The sequence below is a fragment of the Balaenoptera borealis genome (assembly GCF_965194805.1).
Source record: "Balaenoptera borealis genome assembly, chromosome: X".
NCBI classification, from domain to species: domain Eukaryota; kingdom Metazoa; phylum Chordata; class Mammalia; order Artiodactyla; family Balaenopteridae; genus Balaenoptera; species Balaenoptera borealis.
Window position 1 is genome coordinate 18,770,852 of NC_138881.1, and position 21,349 is coordinate 18,792,200.

The 21,349-nt window shown below is 45.9% G+C and overlaps 1 protein-coding gene across 1 annotated transcript in view; it reads left to right on the plus strand.

Annotated features, from left to right (window-relative positions):
- Window positions 1-21,349, plus strand: part of SMS (spermine synthase) — a 48,935-nt gene that overhangs the window by 1,100 nt on the left and 26,486 nt on the right. The window contains exons 2-4 of the mRNA XM_082377751.1: window positions 15,320-15,440; window positions 19,172-19,262; window positions 19,841-19,905. Of these exons, the coding sequence (XP_082233877.1) occupies window positions 15,320-15,440; window positions 19,172-19,262; window positions 19,841-19,905 (277 nt within the window). The remainder of the gene's footprint in view (window positions 1-15,319; window positions 15,441-19,171; window positions 19,263-19,840; window positions 19,906-21,349) is intronic.

The following is a 21,349-nucleotide window of genomic DNA, read 5'->3' on the forward strand; positions in this document are numbered from 1 at the left end:
AGTTCCCCGACCAGGGATCGAACACGTGCCCCCTGCATTGGGCGTGCGGAGTCTTAACCCCTGGACCGCCAGGGAAGTCCCTCTGGTGGCTTTTAAACCTGTGAGTGCCGCAGACTTGAATCTGCGCTTCCGGTTTGTCCCACTTGGAGCGTCTCACCCAGGTCTTGCTTTTTCACTGTCTTCCTCCAGTTGGCTGGAGCCACCTTTTCTGTTACCATTGAAAACATTACTTTCACACTTTCTTTCTCCCCTGCCCCTTTTTTTAAACTTCTGAGTAATCACTTTGCATTTTCTCCTCCAGTTTAAAGGATTTTCGAAGGCATAAGATGAGGGGAAAAAAAAAAGACCTCAGGGATTTGGACAAGACCTAGTTTTGTGTCCTGTGTTGATTGGCTCTGCTTGTGACTTTGGCTTTATTTCTCAACCTGTCTGAGCTGCTTCTTCCCTGTGGTAAAAAGGGGGAAGGGTAGGGCGCACTTCGTTGGGCACCCCCATCCCCCAGGGCTTTTAATGTTAATGGAGTTGCTGGAAAACTCTACAGGGTTGTGAAGTAATATCAGTGTATTTGGGTGGTGGGGAAGTGACTAGGAGAAAAAAGCATTTCTTAGTTCCCTCCTTTCTTAGGTGAGGCTGGAGGGAAGGGAGGCGGCTGGGGAGAATCAGGAGATAAAATGGTGATTGGAGCCGGCTAAAAGGTTTTCTTGAGTAATTAGCCTGCCAGTTTCACTGGGAGGGTGAGGCTTGAGGAAGAAATAGTGGTTCAAGGCCACTCAGCTGCTGAGTTGAGTTTCTGGTGGCAGTCTTGTGTGAGTGCTCACCTGTGCTTATTGAGTGTGGGTTTTCCAGGCTCTAAGGAGGGTATCGATGAGGCCGGAAGATTCTGGCCCTTCCCTCAGCCTGAGTGTCCTTGCCTGAAGCCTTAAACAGCTTTCAGCTAAATTCAGGTGTTGTCTGTTGAAATGGTTGCTCCCAATGGACTTCTGTATTCTGTTGTAGAAGCCGGGAAAACCTTCCCTTAATTGTATGAAGAAAAAGTGAGAGAACTTGAACGTTTTGGGCAGGCACCGGCTAGGGAGGGAGAGAGAACCATGGACGTGCAGTTTGGAAGGGAGCAGGAGAAGCTGGCGGGCTCGAAGTTGGCGAGGTGTGGAAGTGGCATCTAAATAATTTAGTCGTGTGAAGAGAAAGTAAAAAATAAAAAAATTGAGAATTCCCAGTCACTCTTTTTTTTTTTTTTTTTTGCCTGCGTTGGGTCGTCGTTGCTGCGCGCGGGCTTTCTCTAGTTGAGGCGAGCGGGGGCTACTCTTTGTTGTGGTGCGCGGGCTTCTCATTGCGGTGGCTTCTCTTGTTGCGGAGCACGGGCTCTAGGCGCGCGGGCTTCAGTAGTTGTGGCGCACGGTGGCATGTGGGATCCTCCCGGACCAGGAATCGAACCCATGTCCCCTGCATTGGCAGGCGGATTCTTAACCACTGCGCCACCAGGGAAGTCCCCCAGCCAGTTACTCTTAATTCCCAGATTGTTGATCTTCAAGATGAGAAAGTTTTTTGTTTTTTGTTTTCAAAGATGAGAAAGTTTTGATGACAAGGTGAACATTCTAGAAAGAGATCCTAAGGGGACATGTATGTATGCATCTGTATTAGATCTTGAGTCCCTACAGAACTGTTTTGGGAGTAAGAGGACCCTGATTCTTATTGTATTCCCCCCATCACTTGATTTTGGGGGGAGGCATGATGCCCTTGCTGTCTGTAGGTATCCACCCTTGTAGAATAAGGGGATCTGGCTAAACTAGGATCTGTTTTTGGTTTTCATTAAGGGGCACTTGGTGAGAAGTCTACCACCTGTGAGGTCTTCAAAAACATTTATTTTAATTGATAATAATGAGTCAAAAGGCATTACTCTTGGCATGTGAGTATTGGATGTGACTCAAGGGTGAGTCAAATGCCTGTGGAGCCTGGAATTATGTTCTTTTTCTCATTTGTCAGTAATCCTTCCTCATGCTCCAGTTCCATGATGTGATTTTAATGGAATTAAACTTGAACCACTTAGTTATGTTATGTTGCGATTCTGTATAACTTGGTTACCAGTGCAAGCCAGCTAGTACCCAGCAGCCACTGGGCCACTGAGGGCAATTATAGGTTGGGCCTGGCGGTGCCTGTTTAGTTCTGGCTGATGAGGTAACTCAGGAAATTTTAATTTCTGCTGAAAAAAAATCTCACCTTTGATCCTCTCATAAGTGAAGTATTGGACTGTGAAGGCTCTTGAGCCCAGAAAACATTTTGTGACTTCTCAGCCTGAGGCTAGCAAGAATAAACATGTCCCACATTAGTATAGCTTGAGCATCTCTGGGCAGGTGGAGGACACGTGGTTTGTTTATGCTAGGCAGCCAGCGAGTGTTCTGCGTAGACCGAGTGAGGTACGCACGACCTCTGCCCACCCTGGAAGGGTAGGGTTGCAGTCTTCCTTTCCATGTCCATTTCTTCCCCGGGCTGGGAGTGTCTTTGAAGGGTGACCTCCAGGGTCTGTATCCTGGACACAGTTCTGATACATCATAGATGTTTGAGAAGTACTGGTTAAATGGACCTGATTGATGTTATGATAAAGGTGGAAAGCTAGTTCAAGTCCACTAGGGGAAAACAAGGCACACGTTTACCTTTAGAATTAAGAGGATGGGTCCTGAGTGAGGAGATGTGACTGATGCTGTTGTGTCTGTCCTTTGGATCACTGAGTTATAGTTTACGTAGGGAAACAGAGTGACTTGTGTCATTCAAATTAACAAATTAGTTTTATAACAGAAATTTATTTAGTAAATTAAGGACACGGGAGTTCCCTGGTGGCCTAGTGGTTAGGATTCTGGGCTTTCACTGCCATGGCCCAGGTTCAGTCCCTGGTCGGGGAACTGAGATCCCACAAGTGCGCGGCGCTGCCAAAAAAAAAAAAAAAAAAACCCAAAACAAAACAACAACAAAAAAACCATAAGCCTGCTTGGGAATTATGGGCTTAGCTGAAAAATGTTGAGGGTAAGGGTTCTTAAGTTGTGTGCCTTTGGCCCTCATTGGGGAAGCCTGTGGAGCGCTTCTCAGAATAAGAATTTTAAATGCATAAAATAACCCATTTATTTAAAATAACATTCTCAAAATAAAACCCCTAATATGTGACATAGTAAATAGTAATATGTGCTTCTTTCATAACACATTAAAATACAGTCTAGCTGCAGGCCTCATAATTTCCAAATTTCCGTAATTTCGGAGTAGAGCCGAGAAAATCAGTACTTCAGCTGTCATTTGATCAGGAAAAGCTGTGCTTCTGTTGTGACAATGGCCAGGTAGTTGATAATGTGTGGTTTTACAAGCATAATTGAAAAAAATGCTAAGTTTCAATTAGTGAAAATAAGGATGTATACTTTTTGCCATCCATGTTCACAGAGCCCCTGAATTGTGTCCCCTGGCCCTTGGGAGTCCATAGACCCCAGGTTCAGGCCCCCCAGGAGCTGGAGAGAGAACTGGGACTGTCATTTCTCTATATTGTTCCTTTTGGGAGGAGGTTTCCACTCAGGCCAAAGCTGTAAGCAAATGTCCCCACTTCTTCAAAACATCTTTTTGAAAACAAAAAAGCCAGTGTTTACTAATTGCTTCCTGGGCTACGCATTGCCCTAAGCGCATAACACATTATTTTATGTAATCCTCACAACAGCCCTATGGTGGGTTTTATCCCCATTTTAAAGATGAATAAATAGGCCCATTGAAGTTTTTCTCCTTTTAAGTGGGCTACCTGTGATTCAAAGCCCTGTCTATTTGATTCCAAGTCCTTTGTTAATTCCACAACCATGAAGCCTCTTAGTTAAGGCAATGGCTGCGTGTCCCGCCCTCCCCCCCGCCCTCCCCCCCCCCCCCCCCCAGTTTATCACTATATGGAGACCTTTTTTGTCTCTTCACCTTGGGAGGTGCTACCAGCATCTAGTAGGCCAGGGGTGATTTTAAACATCCTACAGTGCACAGCATTGACAAGCCAACATATCTGTGGTGCTGGGGTAGAGAATCCCTGGTGTAAGTTCTAACCAGGTTGTTGCAGTGATCTGGATGACAAATCATCAGCAAAATTTCCCTGGTTCTTTTTGGAAGTGTCCGTGGTGCAGGGAAGGAGGATGGGCCTTACCTTCCCCTGAGGTTTGCACTGGGGCCAGTTAGCACTTCCTACCGAGCAAAGCCTGTGGCTTCAGGTGACCCCCCCCCCCCATTTCCTGAACCATCTTGGACCTCTCCACCAAGCTCCCGCTCTTCCATGTATTTATTGAGCTCCTTTCTGGCGGAAGCATATCATCTTCATGTACTTACTTAATTAATTAATTTAACATCTTTATTGGAGTATAATTGCTTTACAATGTTGTGTTAGTTTTTGCTGTATAACAAAGTGAATCAGCTATATGTATACATATATCCCCATATCCCCTCCCTCTTGCGTCTCCCTCCCACTGTCTTCGTGTATTTTAAATTTATTTTATTTATTTATTTTGGCTGCGTTGGGTCTTTGTTGCTGCGCGCGGGCCCTTTCCAGCTGCGGTGAGCAGGGGCCACTCTTCGTTGAGGTGCGCAGGCCTCTCATTGCGGTGGCCTATTTTGCTGTGGAGCACGGGCTCCAGGCGCGCCGGCTTCAGTAGTTGTGCCACGTGGGCTCAGTAGTTGTGGCTCGCGGGATCTAGAGCGCAGGCTCAGTAGTTGTGGCGCACGGGCCCAGCTGCTCTGCGGCATGTGGGATCTTCCTGGACCAGGGTTTGAACCCGTGTGCCCTGCACTGGGAGGCGGATTCCCAACCACTGCACCACCAGGGAAGCCCACCTTCGTGTATTTTAAATAGCTATAACTATAAGCATAAAACCTAAACAAGTTTTGATTGCATCTAGCTTTTTTGTTCTTTTGTTCAAGAGTAGAAAAAGCTTTCTCCCTACGCCCTCAGCATTATGATTGTCCCATCACACTTTATCCACCACTGTGATAGAGAACACCCACACCCGCTTTAACGATGAAACCTTGGGCGGCTGATGAATGGGAAAATGCATGCGTGGGCCCCACTCTAGACTGACTTGAATCACAGTCTTTGAGGGGAGGGTAGTACCTGGAATTTACATTTTTAACCAGCTTTCCTCCCAGCAATTCTGATGCTGATTATATGAGAACCAGTATAATAGGATCCTCATTAAAAACAAAAAAGCCCCGTGTATCAGAAACCTTCCAGGCACCCATCCACGTCATTAAGTCCTAGGGATTCTACCTGCTGCCCTCTCAGATTCCTTGCTCACCTTTTTCCTGGCTACAGCCCTTGGCCACAGTCTCCCTACTTGTCTCCCTCCCTTGTTTGGGAAGGGCTCAGTCAACAGAAACGCAACAGATCCCTGTCCCTTTTCCCATTTAAAAGCCCTCCTGTGAGTCCTCATTACTCTACAGATGAAGTTGAAACTCCTTATCAGCACTTCCAAGGTCCATGAAGGTCCATTTCTACCCGATTCTCCATCCTCACCCAACACACACTTGAGTCTCACAGTCCTTGTGCTTCCAAGTAGAACCTGGACTCAGAATTTTCTAACAGCTCTGGGGAAGGTATTTTTCTGTGTGACGTAGGTGTTCTCTCATACCTTAATTGTCTTTGAAAATGTTTTCTGGATTGCTTGGGGGAGGTCCCTTGTTAGAGTCTGCCTACATTTGGCATGCTCCTTTGCTTTGTTGGGATTTAAAAAAAAACTCCCTTTTCCCCAACTCTGCAAGAGTCTTAATTGCACTGATCATGCTCTATTTGACCCCAGGCTGAATAATTGCACATTGCTGGGAATTCATTTTGTGAGCTTGCCATTAAAAAATTGTGTAAACCTTAATGGTTTTTTAGAATATAGTTCCGCAGTTATACCTCTGTCTTTAAACCTGTAGAGGTGGTATATGGTAAAATTAGTTTGTGCTTTATATCAAAAAGCCTCATCTAGTTCCTACTTGGTAGTTCTCTATTGTTTTAAATGCTTTGGAAGGGATAACAGCTGTTTTAGAAATTGATTCCATAATCCAGGCATTTAGGAACAATCACCCCACCCCAGCTAACAAGGGAGGTATTTTTTCAAGTAATCTGAAGCTCTGCAGGTGATGTTTCTTAAAAAGAGTGTTTTCCAATTTAATAAGCAACTGGTAGATGATTTGTCTTTAGGGTGTTTTGTCTGTTTTGTTTTTGTGGGGGAAAGCCAGTTTTGTTTTGCACTGGAGGAGTTACCAATTTGGAATCTTTGTATCCTCTTTTTTTTTTTTTTTTTTTTTTTTTTTTGCCTCCCTGCCTGGCATGTGGGATCTTAGTTCCCCCACCAGGGAATCAAACCTGTGCCCCCTGCAGTGGAAGCGCTGATTCTTAACCACTGGACCACCAGGGAAGTCCTGGAATCTTTGTATCCTCTTAATTGTATAATGAAATTGGCCATATTTGAATCAGCATTCAAAGGCCTTCCCTACCTTCTTGGGAGGTAGACTGAAGTGCTGTGGTCTCTCATAGCTTTGAAAAGTTAGAGCTTTTGGTGTTGGACTTGGGACCCTGGGTAAGATTTGGCATTACGGGCTTTATAATTTGAATTGAGACCACCGTGTTTATACTAACCCTTGGCACGTAAGGATTAGCTCGAAAGTTACTGGATTGTGGTTGGGCCTCTGTTTAAAAACGTGTTCAAGAAAGCTATTATTGAGTTTAGTTTTTGGAGTCACGCATGCTCTGCGCGTTTTAATCCACCATTTCACTGCAGTTGTAACCTAAGCCTGCTGGTGTGTGCTGCGGCTCCAACCACCATTTCATGGTAGTTTAATTACAGGCTCAGTTCTTTTGAAAAGTCAGGAAACCTCCTCAGTTGAATTCTGCCAGCCAAGTATGTAAACCATTGCACAAATGCTCTTTTAAACCCTTACGACTGGGCATTTTTCCAGACCCCAGGAAAAAGGCAACTCTGGAGCCCAAAGTTGTGGTGGGCCTGCAGTTCGTTAAACTGATGATGTCACCTGTGTTCTGGAATGAGCCCCTGAGTTAGTGGCCGCACTTGTGATCAAAGGCATTCATGGGCTAAGTGGCAAAGTCAAAAGGAGCTGGTAAGAGCCAGGAGCATGTTCTGGGTTCCTGAGCTGACTTGACCCTCTGGGTAGTTTCCCATGTACCTTAATTTCGCCCTTTGCGTGAAGGCACCAGTGATACCAATATCCCACACACTGTGTTGTTGGGTGGGATGTCCAATAAAATGTTTGGAAGAGTGTCAAATGATACATAAAACACTTAACACTAATTGCAGTACTTAGCGCTGAGTACTTTGAAATTGTGCCAGTGGGTAAAGATGATCTGTTATAAAGAGGTGTGAATTTCACTTACTGAAAGATAAGGCAAGTTCTGCTGGCAGAAGAAGAGGCAGAAAATAAAGGGTTGGCATGTGATTTGAAGGTTGGTCTACTTAAAGGACCTCTCTAAGTTACTAAAGCAGAATTTTATGAAGACATTTTGATTTTTAAGATAACACTTCCATGGGTTTGTGTTGCATGACTGTTTTCCCTGGAATGGAAATTTCTCCTGTGAGAATCCTGAGCAACTTCTAGGATACTGTTACATTTAGCACCAAATTGTCTCTTCTGAAGGACTGCAGATCACAGTGGTCAAGCAAGACCGATAGGATAATGGGCATTCTGAATTTCTAGAAAATATTAGAAGATTTCTCAAACTGGGTTCAACATGGGGCCCTTTCTCTTTTTTTTATTGAGGTGTTACTGACACATAATATTGTATTAGTTGCAGGCTACAACTAATTACAGCATCGTAATTCGATACTTGTATGTGTTGTGAAATGATCACCACAATAAGTCTAGTTAACATCTGTCACCATACATAGGTTGAAAATTATTTTTTCCTGTGATGAGAACTTTTAACACCTACTCTTAGTAACTTTCACATATGCAGTACGGTATTAAAACTATAGTCACCATGCTGTACATTACATCCTATGACTTACTCATGGGACCCTTTTTCTTAGAACCAGTGCCATGGATCACACTTGGGGAAACAGTAGTGGTGTAGGTTTTATAAATGGTTTAACACTGAATTTTTGAACTGTTTAATGCTGCAGCTAAGTGGCCCAGTTGGTCTGGGGTTGTGAGGAAGGGGATCATGGGCCTGTCAGTCCAAGTGTTCCTAAGTGGGGTTTGTCTAGGTTGGAGAGAAAAAGAGCTTACTATCAGTTTATTCCCTTTGGAATATGATAGGTCTTAAAAAAAAAAAAAAAAGGCATTTTGTGAATGTTTTTTGTTTAAGAGTTCCCATGTATATTTTTTTCTTTTGATGAAGGATATGGCTTTGCTTGAAGAAACTCCAGAAGCTGTTCAAATAATGGTTTATGCATTTGTCTTTTTACATGTTTTTGTTTAAGTTATGTGCTCATTTTAGACTACCTGCAGGGTGTAGGGAAATAGAAAGGGGGAAACCCAGATCTCTCATCTTATCACAAGTAGATAACCTGTTGATGTTTTGGTGTCTGGGACAAATGGCTTATTGTCCCATATTTAACTAATCAGGGGGCAACACAGTGTCATGATTAAAAGCACTGGATCTTTGGAGCCCGGCTGCTTGAGTTTGGATCCTAGCTCTTAGCTCTACCACTTACAGGCCTTAAATGTGTATGTAACCTTGGGCACATCTTGACCTCTAGGCCTTATTGAGACATCCTTGCCTCCTTACTGATAGCATTCAGTCTATTACCATTAAGTAGGATGCTGGTTGTACGTTTTTTTTTTTTAATTTTTATTTATTTATTCATTTATTTTTGGCTGCGTTGGGTCTTTGTTGCTGCGCGCGGGCTTTCTCTAGTTGTGGCGAGCGGGGGCTACTCTTCCGTGTGGTGCGCGGGATTCTCATTGCGGTGGCTTTTCTTGTTGCGGAGCACAAGCTCTAGGTGCGTGCGCTTCAGTAGTTGTGGCTCGCGGGCTCTAGAGCGCAGGCTCAGTAGTTGGGGCGCACGGGCTTGGTTGCTCCACGGCATGTGGGATCTTCCCGGACCAGGGCTCGAACCCGTGTCCCCTGCATTGGGAGGTGGATTCTTAACCACTGCGCCACCAGGGAAGTCCCCAGTGTACAGTTCTGAGTTTTGACCAATGCATACTGTCCTGTGAACACACCACTGTGAAGATGAGAATATCTGAGAGGATTTTTAAAGCAGATACTTGAATGAGTTCAAACTGTATTTGGAGTCCATTTTCCTTATCTTCCTCTTTTAGGTTTAGGGGTTTGTTGAGAAGACCAGAAAGCTGGTAAACTGCACAACCCAAGCCTGGCTCATAGGTTCTGTGACATGAGAGTCTGGGGTTTTTGGGAAAGGATACCTGCATTTATGTTTCCCCTTGCAGGGAGCTGCAAACGGATCTGCCAACAGCTTCGGGGCCATCTTCCCACTGAGCGCAGATCTCTGAGAGGGGGAGGCGGGAGGAGGGGTGGGGCCTCTGACCTGGATGGTAAATGGGAAGTGTGCATGGAGGAGGCACATCAGGGGGCTCTGGAAATTCCAGGGTCTGGGGAGTGGGAGGTGGGATGGAAGGAGGCTGGGTTTTGGGCCTCACCACTTGGGCATGGTGCAACCATGGGAATAATTAACCACCTGTTGGAGCTTAAATTGCCCGAGCTTTGTGGGAGAGAGAGACCTAGGAGACAGTACAACTGGGGGGGAGGTGGTCCTTGATGGTGAAGTGTGGCATTTCCAGCGCATATAAAGATAACGTTTAGCAAGAATAGAAATTCATCTTCTAATTTTATAAGCCAGGTGCTGCTTAAATGTGAGAGAGCAGAGAGGAATGCAGCCACCTAATTTTGCAGAGGGGACTAGTGTGGCTCTGGCCCGCAGCTGGTGCAGGGTGATGACCCTGCAGCGGCAGAGACTTGGCATTGTGTAGCTTAAAGCCCTCATACTTTATGAGTTTTCTTAGTTGAAGTGTTTGAAGTTGGAAAAGACTTAAAGGCACAAGTCATGGTCACGGGGTGGAGAGTCCCAGAGTTTTTCTGGAAGTGTGAGAATTGCTTATTTCCTGAGGGCAGCCTCTCTAGTGGAATTCACTTAGTTAAGGAGGTTACAGTATTTTAACCTCTTGAAGCTGAGGAAGAGGGAATCTAACTGAAGCAGGGCGCCTGGTATAGATTTTTATTGGGTGGGACTCTCTTTTCTACTTGGGCTAGTAAGGTTGGGGGGCACAGCTAATCTACTTATGTCCACAGGGCTGCCCACCTGATGGGTAATGATTAAATGGCAGTGCCTGACTGTGAGGTACGGAGAGCTCGAACATTGGTGCTGGCTTCCTTATAGGAACCCTGTGAAGTGGTGCCTCCATTTTATGTTTGATGAAATGAGGTCTGTAAGTGAGGCCAGTGAGTTTGAGTGGTGCAGAGAGGCTGTGGTGGGGGACTTGTGGGAGAAGCTTCAGGGGACCGTTAAGGGGGATCTTAAGTGGCAGAGGGGTATTAACCATTGGTGGGAAGGAGTGGGGAAGTCTGGACAGTGTGGTGAGCATTTGGGTGAGAGGCAGGTTGCAGCTGGATGTACAGGTTTGGGATTCGGCTGTCTGGAGCTGATGGCCAGGGTCAGAGGAATGAGGTTCATTCTCCAAGAGAGCCCTATAAATGGATCCCTGGGACAAAATGAGGCAGGGAGATGAAACCTTGTCTTCCCTTGTCTTCTTTTGACAGTGGTATATTTAATTTGGACTAGACCTCCAATAGACCTCCAAGTTGATTCTTCTTAAGTTATTGTTGAATAAACACACACAAAGTGGGCAGTGGTCTGGAAACGAGGACACTGAGTTGCCCATTGGACAAAGGACACATTCGCCCTGGGACAGGTCTCTGTGTTTCTGAGCACTTTGGAAGGCTCTGAGTGCTTCACTAGTTGCACATCATTCTTGCCTGTGCAGTTTTCTAAGAAGTTGTGCCAAGCAACATTTTATTAGCCTAGTTTAGATTACCATGTCTACCTGAAAGCAGTGTGCTTATATCTCTTTTAGCATTGAATCTATTTTCATATTTTCTGATTCATAGGCACTTAGGCATCTCTATTTTGTGTTCCCAAATTTGGGTGCGCTCTGACCCCAGGCTCCTGCTCACGCATGTGTAGAGCATCTAGTAGTTCTCAAGGGACTGCATTGCCCGCCTCCCTTCTGCCCCTGGGAAATTGGGGTGTGGGGTCTTTTTTTTTTTATTTTAACAAAGGCAGGCTCTTCTTGTATTTAGTGGGTATGGCTGGGATTATCAAAAGTCCTGTAAGGAACAGGAAAGTCATTTACACTGTATTTTCAACCCGCGTCGAGGAACCCTGATAGAGCAAGCCCATTTTGTTTGGTCGTGTTACGTGCTCCTTACTAGACAGGCATAAAGGTTGAAATTGGATAATTAATTTCAGAGCATTTTCTGGGGGCCTGTCATGGGTTACCTGTGGCTATAGCTGGCAGGGAGTTTGGACTTTTTTCAGGCCTCCTGTTGTGTTGAATATTTTCTATAACCTTTTGGTGACTGGAGTGTAGTTAGCTTGGAGTTAGTGGGGGTTTATTTTTCTTTTTTTATCTAGTGGTTTAGATCAGTGGTTCTCACACGTGGCTGCACATTAGAATTTCCCAGGGAGCTTTAAAAAAGTGTTGCCTGGGTTCCACCCCCAGATTTTTCTTTAATTGGTCTAGGATGTGGCATCAGAAGTTTTATAACTCTCCAGGTGGTTATAATGCACAGCTAGGATTGAAAACCACTGGTCTAGGTGTTCCAGAGGCTCTGCAGAGATACAGGAATAAGGATGATTAATTTAGCTAGATGAGATTTTCATTTACCCACAAAACATTTGTTGAACACTTGAGATCAAGATGACCAAGGAAGCTACCTTGTTAAGGCTAGTGGATCTCATTTCTTTGGTTTCCAGTTTTCATCTTAAAACCTTGGTTCTGGAAAAGAGATGCTAGGTAGTTGTTTCAGCTCCAGCTCTGCTTTCTGGAGTCCTCTCCAAGGGCTGGGAGCAGCTTGGGTGACAGGGGAGCCCCCAGGTCAGGAGGAAGGTGAATATGAAGTGAGGTGAACAGTGGGCAGAACGGCATGGTCCCCATGTCCCTGGCAGGGCCGGCACACTCTGGCCACAGGGACTGAGCGGTGGCGACAGCCAGCAGGATCATTCAGACCCGGGCTGTTTGTACTGAACTGGGGGTGTAAGCCCACAGTATAGGAATAAGGGAACACTAAACTGGATCTCTTTTGTAATGTGTTTTCCTTCAGTTTGAAACCTGGCTGGAGGGCCTCCATTAGCCCACTCAGTGCCTTTCTGCTAATTGTGCCAGTTTGAAAACGGGGATGGTCGCCACGCTGGGCTTGGCCAGCAGTCAAGGGCTTTGCGTGTATCAGACAAAGACACCCCCTTTTCCTGCCCAGGGGACAGAGTTTGCTCCAGCTCAGCTCCAGGGCCCTCATTCGGTGCACAGCCTGGCCAGCGATCCGCAGGGTGGCCCTGCCTGCAACAGCCCTCTTCACCAGCATGGGGGTTTTGTGTCCTGTTTTGTGATGTGCCAGCTGAACCTGGTCTTGAGGCCGTTTACCGGGAGTGATGATTTGTTTTATACACTTTCAAAACAGAAAACATCTGTTCTGGCCAGGGAGGGATTGAATAATTGCATAGTGGCTTTCCTAGTCACAATTCAAGTACTGCTGGGCGCACTTGTCTCCACCGCCCCGCAGCTCAGTCACTTCCACGGTGGCCCGACCCCACCAGGCTTCGTTGACAAACACAAATGGAATGAGGTCAGTTCTTTGTATCAAGTTTGAAATTGAAATTTTTTTCAGGGGCTGAATTCAGTCTTAAAACCACAGTTCTGGGGGATATAATTCAGGCCTCCCCCTTTTAATTTCCTGAAACCAGTTCCAGAGTAGCAAAGCCAGCTAGATTATTCTTTGCCAAATGAGTTTCCCAAAGGCACAGTTTTGCTGGGAACGAGGGAGACCCAAATGAGACAGGAGGCCGCTGCTCGTGCTGGGCGGTGCTTGTGCTCGGGTGGGGCGGCGGTGTGGGCGCTGCTCCGGTGGTCCCTTCCCGATGCGGGGCTTCTTCCTGAAGGGGCCTCAGGTCATTTTGGCCGGGCACAGGGCGTGGCTCCCCCCACGCTCTTCGACCCTGCCCAGGTCCCCGCGGCCTGCTGGACGCTCGCTGCCTCCCTCTTGGGTGAACCCCTGTTGGTATTTTTATGGGGGGTTGCATTCCCTTCGCTCTGCTCACTTCTCTCACACTTGCTGGTACCCCACCAGGTCTCTGGGCCGGGGCTACTTGTCTCTACCTACTCCTGGTGTGCTGTTTGGGGATGCAGTCTGTCATTTAGTTTTGTTCTAAATGTTGTCTGTGAGGTTTGGTTGTGCTATCCTAATTGCTCCGTGTTTGGAGGTTGAGAAGATTAAAAAAATCACTACTCCTTCACTGCCATTTTTGCTACTCCATTTGCTTTTGTTTGTTAAGCAGAGTTAAAATAGGACTTTTGGTGGGTATATTAGTCGGCCAGGGCTGTTGTAACAAAGTACTGTAAACTGGGTGACGTAAAACTACAGAAACGTGTTCTCTCCCAGTTTTGGAGGCTAGAGTCTGAAAACAGAGTATCAGCAGGGCCACACTTACTCCCTCTAAGGGCTCTAGGGGAGAGTCCTTGCTTCCCTCTTCCAGCTTCTGTTGGCTCCACGTGTTCTTCGCTTGTGGCCATTTTCACGCCAGTCTCTACCTTTGTTGTCGTGTTGTCTCCTCCCCCCTCCCCCTCCTCCCCCCTCCTCCTCCCCCTCCTCCCCCCTCCTCCTCCCCCTCCTCCCCCCTCCCCCCTCCTCCTCCCCCTCCCCCTCTCCTCCCCCTCCCCCCTCCCCCTCCCCCCTGTGTCTTCTAGGCCTCAGTCTCTAATAAGGACTTAACTGGAATTAGGACCCACCTGGATGCTCCAGGATGATCCATCTCTAGATCCTTAAATTAACTACATCTGCAAAAACCCTTTTCCAAATCAGGTCGCACTCCCAAGTTCTGGGGCTTAGGGTGTGGACGTATCTTTTGGGGGCCACTATTCCACCAACGACAGTTGGGGTGGATGAAATCATCTGCTTTTTAAGTGGCAATTTACATTTTTAAAAATGTCTGCGTAGGCCAGAATAAGACACATGTGCTGCCCAGTTTGGCCTCTGAACCCGGTTTGTGGCCTTCGTTCTTATCGTGCACCGGAAGGTGTTGGGAGCATAGTTCAGATGTCATTGGAGATGGACTCCTGCGTAGACTGAGGAAATCCTTCCAGTCTGTTTTGACACTCCTTAGTTTATGGAAGGAATTCTAGTGTAATTTTCTTGTGAAACCACACTGTGGTCAGCTGTGGATCTTGTTTTTTTTTCTTTTGCCCTCGGTTCAGGTCACAGGGATGCTTTGTTTTGATGCTTTGCAGCCCCTACTCTTTTTCTTCATGTGGAAAAAGCACCAGCCTGTGGAGGGCTCCTGAGACAGTACTCACTAATTCCTTTTGTCTCATCTTGGTTCTTTATCTTACCCTTCTCAAGGAGTGAGTACTTTTGCACATACAACTAGATAAGAATAAATTGCATTTTGTTTTTACCTAAATATCATAATGATGGATGTTCTTGAAGATTGTGGCTTCAAGTGAACCTACAGCGGTTAATGCAATTTCTGTAACCTTGACCTCAGTCCTTGACCTGAGCTCCACTTTGGTAGCAGGGGGTGGGATGGGAGATGGGGTCACAACGGCTAGCAGCTTGTACCATATTGAATTGTTGTTCAGTTTCTACCAGTTAGAGATAGGTTACTGAGTGGCGCCATTTATTTTTTCCAATAATAAAAGCAAGCCATCCTTATTGTAGAACACCTGGAACACAAAGCCAAAAGTTTTGAAGTCGTTTATGATACCCATCAACAGTGGATGGAATTCTTTTTCTAGTACTTTGTATCCTCATTAACTTACTTAAGCTAAAGTGGAATGTCTTTTATTGTGTTTGTATTTCTGGTTTCTGGCTAGCCTGAATATTTTGTTAGGCTATTTCTAGTTTGCTGAATATCTGTCTGCATTTTTGGCACAGCTATTTTGTGGTTGGTGTTGCCATTCTTATTTTGTTCCCCGGTAATCTGAAGCCTCTCCTTGTAGGGTTCAGAACGTTCATGACAAAGGCAATAAACGACCCTGGCAGCTCTGTTCAGGTTTTCTTAAAAGTTCATTCATCAAACTGTGCCTCGCTGGCTTTGCTTCTGAATGTTTCACTCTGACCATCTTGCCTTCTCCCCCTGTTCTCCAGCTGATGGTGAGACCATTCTGAAAGGCCTCCAGTCCATTTTCCAGGAGCGGGGGATGACGGAGTCGGTGCACACCTGGCAGGACCATGGCTATTTAGCGACCTACATAAACAAAAACGGCAGGTGAGGCGGCCTTGAGTGCTCCTCCAGGTCTGAGCACTTCAGCAGTGTGTGTGTGTGGGGGGGGATGTGTGTTTGTGTGTGTGGGTGGATGTGTGTGTAAAGGGCGGTGGTGGGGTGGTGTCCTGGTTTTTTTCTTTCCTCCTTTGGCATCTTTGAGGAGGGGGCTAGAATTCAGTGCCTCTCAGCTCTAGCTGCACAGTAGAATTGCCTGGGAATGCCTTCACAAAATCCATGCCCAGGCACTCCCCCCAGAGATTGAGGCCACTGGGCATCGCGGTTTCTCCAAACACCCCCTGGTGATTCTGTGGGGCCAAGACCCAGAACCCTTGGGCAGCATAAGCAGTGTGAACCGGCAGGCAGTGATCCAGATGGCCGTGCTTCACTTCCAGAGTTTCTGCTGCAGCAGGTCTGGGGCAGCACCCCAAATAGCATTTCTGACAAGCTCCCAGGGGATGTCAATGCTGCCGGTCAGCTGACCCCACTGTGAGAAGCACTGTAATAAGTGGTTATCAATTAACGCAGACCGCAGTCAAATTCAGGATGAGAAAGTCTGCAAGTAGCTTGACAGGAAGCTGAAGGGATCCAGGTGCTGTTTTTGTTTTTTTGTTTTTTCTCCTTAAGACTTTATAGATGATCTAGACTTTTTACCTGATCAATATGTAAATGAAAGTCAACCTAAGACTGGGAAAGGAAATGACTGATAACAGAAGACACTGGTGCATTGAGCTCTTTGCATTTCCCTAAGTCTTGGTTTGTATCTTCTAGACTGTCTTGTGTGTAAAACCGTTAAGATTCTTAGTAATTTGCACTATTAATTTTAAAATGTGAACTCTGGGTATTTTTGATGGCTTTCATTCCGTTCTCTAAGTTCTAGAATTCCACATGGCTTCATTAATGTCCTATATTCTCTCCCTTGTTTTTCTAATTAAAAGAAGACCCCCCCCCCCAATCTTACAGAGGCCCAGAAGACAATGCTGTGAGGTGAGGGAAACTTGTACTTTTGAGCTCAGCCCCGCTTCCATTATTTTCTTTATAAGGGTACATGGTTCACCCCTGTGGTGGTGATTGTTGTTTCTGACTATGTAGCAAACGTCCATATATGCCTGTAGCAGATACCTCCAACGTATCTAAAATGATTTCTTCTCAAGGGTGACCCAAACCCTCTACTGCCTCCGTCCTCGGGCTTTGGCCCAGTTAATGGTGAGTCCCATAGAAGCGGAGGTCTGCAGCTGGCCTTGCACCCTCCAGCCTCTCTTTTCCATCCTCCCTGCCCCCATGTCTCACTGTCCTAGCTGTGGTCCGTCATTTGGGGACACAGCAATCAGACCTTGCCTCTCTCCCAGCTCGGTAGGTTCCTCCTCCACTCCAGGTGAAGCCTTGCATCTCTTACCACCTCCTAAAGGCCTTTGCAGCTGGGCGCAACCAACCTCTTTACCTCAGTTCTTGAATCTTCTGCCCTAGACACCAATCCCAGTTTTCTAGAAGGCTTAGGATTCTTCCTGGAAGGGAGTTTTTGAGTAATGAGAGCTGTTGGAAGTTGGTTCTGAAAGCAAAAAAAAGAGAAAAATTAACATGCTTATTAGTTTACTTTTTTTTTTTTTTGGCCGTGCCGCACAGCTTGCAGGATCTTAGTTCCCCAACCAGGGATGGAACTTGGCCCCTTGCAGTGGAAGCACGGAGTCCTATCCATTAGTCTACTAGGGAATTCCCTAACATGCTTAGTTTAAAACCTTGTTTTCCACACTGGTCTTCCTCTCCTCTCAGTTGGTTAGCTGGGACCCATCCCCATGCGGCCTGTCGTGAAACCTCACTCCTCTCTTCCATGCCCAGGCACCTGTCGGCTCAGGGTAGGGACTGCAGCTCCCAGCCGGGCTTCTGGCCTGACTTCTGGTTAATGACCCCTTTGTGTGTGGTCCTGGTCCTCAGTCACCTTTTTTCTTGGTCTCCATTTTCTCCCCCTTGCAACTCTTCCTCTTTCTTTATTTCCGGTTTTAATCCGGTGAGGTTTGACTCTACCTTTCGGCATTCTCTGTGTTCCTAGGTTCTCTGGTGGGGGATTCTTTGCTAGAACCACCTGGCTGGTTAAGAGGTGGCATTTCTCTCTCCTTCCTTTACCCCTGGCCCCTCTCCTTTGTGTGGCTGGTGGTGGTGGTGGGTGGGGATGGTCAGCTCGTGCAGGTGCAGATGAGTTTGTGGTGTCCTGGGCCTGAACTTGATTTTGAGGCCATTTAAGGGCTGAAGGTGAAAATTAACTAGTTGTATTTTTTTTTTTAATATTTATTTATTTTATTTATTTGGCTGTATCGGGTCTTAGTTGCGGCACGCAGGATCTTCATTGCAGCACGCGGGATCTTGTGTTGCAGCACAGGCTCTCTAGTTGTACTGCGCAGGCTCTAGAGCGCACGGGCTTAGTTGCTCTGCAGCGTGTGGGATCTTAGTTCCTCGAACAGGGATTGAACCTGTGTCCCCTGCATTGGAAGGTGAATTCTTAACCACTGACCACCAGGGAAGTCCCACAGTTGTATTTATTTTTTAATCCAAGCACACTGCCCGTATTCTCCAAACAGAACTCTTCATCTTATTTAGTATCATTCAAACGTTTCTTTAACCACACCTTTTAGTAAGAAGTGATTTTATATCAGATGTGCACATAACACATCTGCATATATACAAATATACATGTCTAATTGAAAGAAAAGTTTCTTCAGATAATTCTTACACATGTGTGATAGACTCTTTATTTCATAAAAAAGCTGGTCAGATACACTAAATTAGAGGTTAAAGCTTTTCCTGTGAGGAGCTACATAAGATCTCTGTCACATACTCCCTCTTTTTTCTTAAGCAACTCTTTAAAAATGTAAAAAAACATATTTAATCTGCAGGCTTTACAAAACATGCCGGGGGCTGGATCCGGCTTGCAGGCCCCGAGCTCAGTGAATTTAGCCACCACCTGCTTGCAGTCAGAAAAACATGGCTCTGGGGACTTCCCTGGTGGCGCAGTGGTGAAGAATCCGTCTGCCAGTGCAGGGGACACGGGTTCGAGCCCTGGTCCAGAAAGGTCCCACATGCCGCGGAGCAACTCAGCTCGTGTGCCACAACTACTGAGCCTGCACTCTAGAGCCCGCGAGCCACAACTACTGAGCCCGCGTGCCACAACTACTAAAGCCTGTGTGCCTTGAGCCCGTGCTCCGCAACAAGAGAAACCACCGTAATGAGAAGCCTGTGCACCGCAACAAAGAGTAGCCCCTGCTCACCGCAACTAGAGAAAGCCTGCGCACAGCAACGAAGACCCAACACAGCCATAAATAAATAAATAAATAAATTTATTCAAACAAACAAACAAAAGAAAAACCACGGCTCTGTTTTGAACTCTGAGGGTAATTGGGAGAACCCAGTTTGCCCTTCACCACCCTCCCTTCCTTTTAAGGAGGAGTCAATCACTGCTGAGGAACCTTCTTAAAAATCACATTCATAGAACTTGCTGCTGAATCACTTTCTGGACCCAAGAACCTGTTTTGAAAACCTTAGCACTTGATGGCTCTCTAAAATCTACACTAAATGATTGGCTTCCCTGCCCCCATGAAGAGGCTCTAATGAGAAAGCAACAGGGATAATTATGTAATTTAGGGAAAAAAAGAGCAGTGGTTTTGCCTTTTAACTGGGTTGGTGTCTTTTTTCTTTTGAGTGCCGTGATACAATTCCTAACCTTAAAATTATGCTTTCCTCTGTAGCTTTGCCAATTTGAGAATTTACCCGCATGGATTGGTGTTGCTGGACCTTCAGAGTTACGACGGTGATGCGCAAGGCAAAGAAGTTGACAGTGTCAGTTTTCCACTTTTATTTACTCAAGTATTTGAGGATCACAAAAACTGCTCAGTTTAATGAAAAAATTATTTTCACCTATTTGCTGACTTTCACTTAATTTTTTTCAATAAAATTTCTATTTTATCTTAAATATTCACTTAATTTTAAACTTGCCTCCCTTCAGATAAGTGATTTTAGAAGAAAAATAGTTGTTCCTCAGTAGTTTTTAGGAACCTGGCTGTCATCTTTCCCTTGACTGCTTGAGTACTGAGTTATGATTTTACTTTGCAGTGGAGGGAATGTAAACCTTTATCTAGGATGTTACAGCTGCAATATCCTTGAGCCTTTCCTTTGCCATTATTTTGTTGGTACCTTAGGCTGAAGTGAGGTTGGCACTTTGTTGGGCTAGTTGGCGTGGGAGTGTGGAATTGGGCCAGGCCTGCAGGCTGCTTTAGGGGTTGGGGAGGACAAGTGTATCTGGGCATCTACCAGTGTCACAGCTCTGTCAACACGGCCTCAACCTCCTGGTCTGTTCTGGAATTTAGCTGTTCCACTCAGCTTATTTGATAAGCCCGTTTCTTTTCTTTTAATTGCAGCTTTTGAACAAAGTAGAAGAAAGAATGAAAGAATTGAGTCAGGACAGTACTGAGCGGGTGAAGCGGTAAGTCCACTCCTGAATGTTCTTTTATATTTGGTTAATTGATAAAATAATCAGAATGGTGGTGTTATCCCTGAGCAGTGTCTAAGATGTAGAAGAGATCAAAGTCCTGCTTCTGGCCACTTGGTAGACTGAGGTAGTGGGCCCTTACAACAGAAGACTAACTGTATATGAGAGAGAGAGATGCTAGACAAAGTGGAACAAAGGCAGAAGGGAGTGTACAGTGATTCCAAGGGGCTGGAACTGTATAACGCAGAGAATTAGGTGGAGCTGGCACCTCAAAGGGGAGCTAGAAAACTCCTCCTCGACCCTGTCCAGTAAAGAGAAAAGATTGTCTTGTCTTTCCTCAGAGTTCTGGGCCCCAGAGTAGAATTAAGCAGTTTTAAGAGATTTTGACAGCATGGGATGATAGAAAATTTGCCTCAGTGCTTTCAGGTAAGATGACATTGATATTGCAAGGTACTAAGAATTTCAGAGGCCACCCACCTTGAGCAGCCCCTGGTGGGTTCTTTTCAGATGAAGACGAAGACCATTAACCTTTCTTGAGGAGTGCAGCCACTATGCCACATGTGACTATTCAAAACTAAGTTAATAAAAAAGAGTTCAGTTCCTCAGTCTCACCTCATGTCACTAGCTAGTGACTGCCATATTGGACAACACAGATAAAGAACATTTCTGTGGTGACAGAAATGTTCTGTTGGACAGAACAGAGGTATTTGTCAGTGGTGTCAGATGTTAAAAGAGCTTTGATAGAAGTAATAGTTTTGACGTTTGTTGGGAGGGATAGAGTCTGGTAGGTCCTGGGAATTAATCATGGCTGCACAGCAGGTAATCCTGAGCGGTTCGGCCTTGCCCTGCCTGGGCGGCTCCTTACCAGGCCCTCAAAAGTGGGCTTGTCCGTTGCTCATAAAGGCAAACACACAGATGCAGAAACAGAGAGACTTTAGTAAGGTTGGGGCGTCACCGATGGAAGTGACCATCCAGAATACAGACTTCTCCATTTCAGGGCACTTCCCACCAGAGGGAGTCCTTATTGGCTGTTTAAGGACGTTTAAGTACTTAATGGCTCATCCTGCTAAATTTGATCAGCCTAGAGGAAAGCCCCAGGGCAGATGTAAGATAACTGGAAAGTTGTTTAACCTCCAACATGGACACAAAGCAGGAAACTGCATGTGAAGAGAGCAGGACACAGTGTAGAACTCAGCCACTTGATTGAAATCTGTCGGAGCACCCAGACTTGTTTACCCCACCCAAGTTCAGCTTACGTGTCCTCGGGCCCTTCCCCATCCTTAAAGAACTTGTCCACACCTACGCTCTTTTCTGGAATTTCCCTCTTTTCCTGCTTACAGAGTTTTCCTAATCTTTCCTGGTCCATCTGAATTGAACGGGTTCCCACTGTGTCTTTAATTCGGTGATAATGAATTGGCCAACATCAAAATGCCTGTTT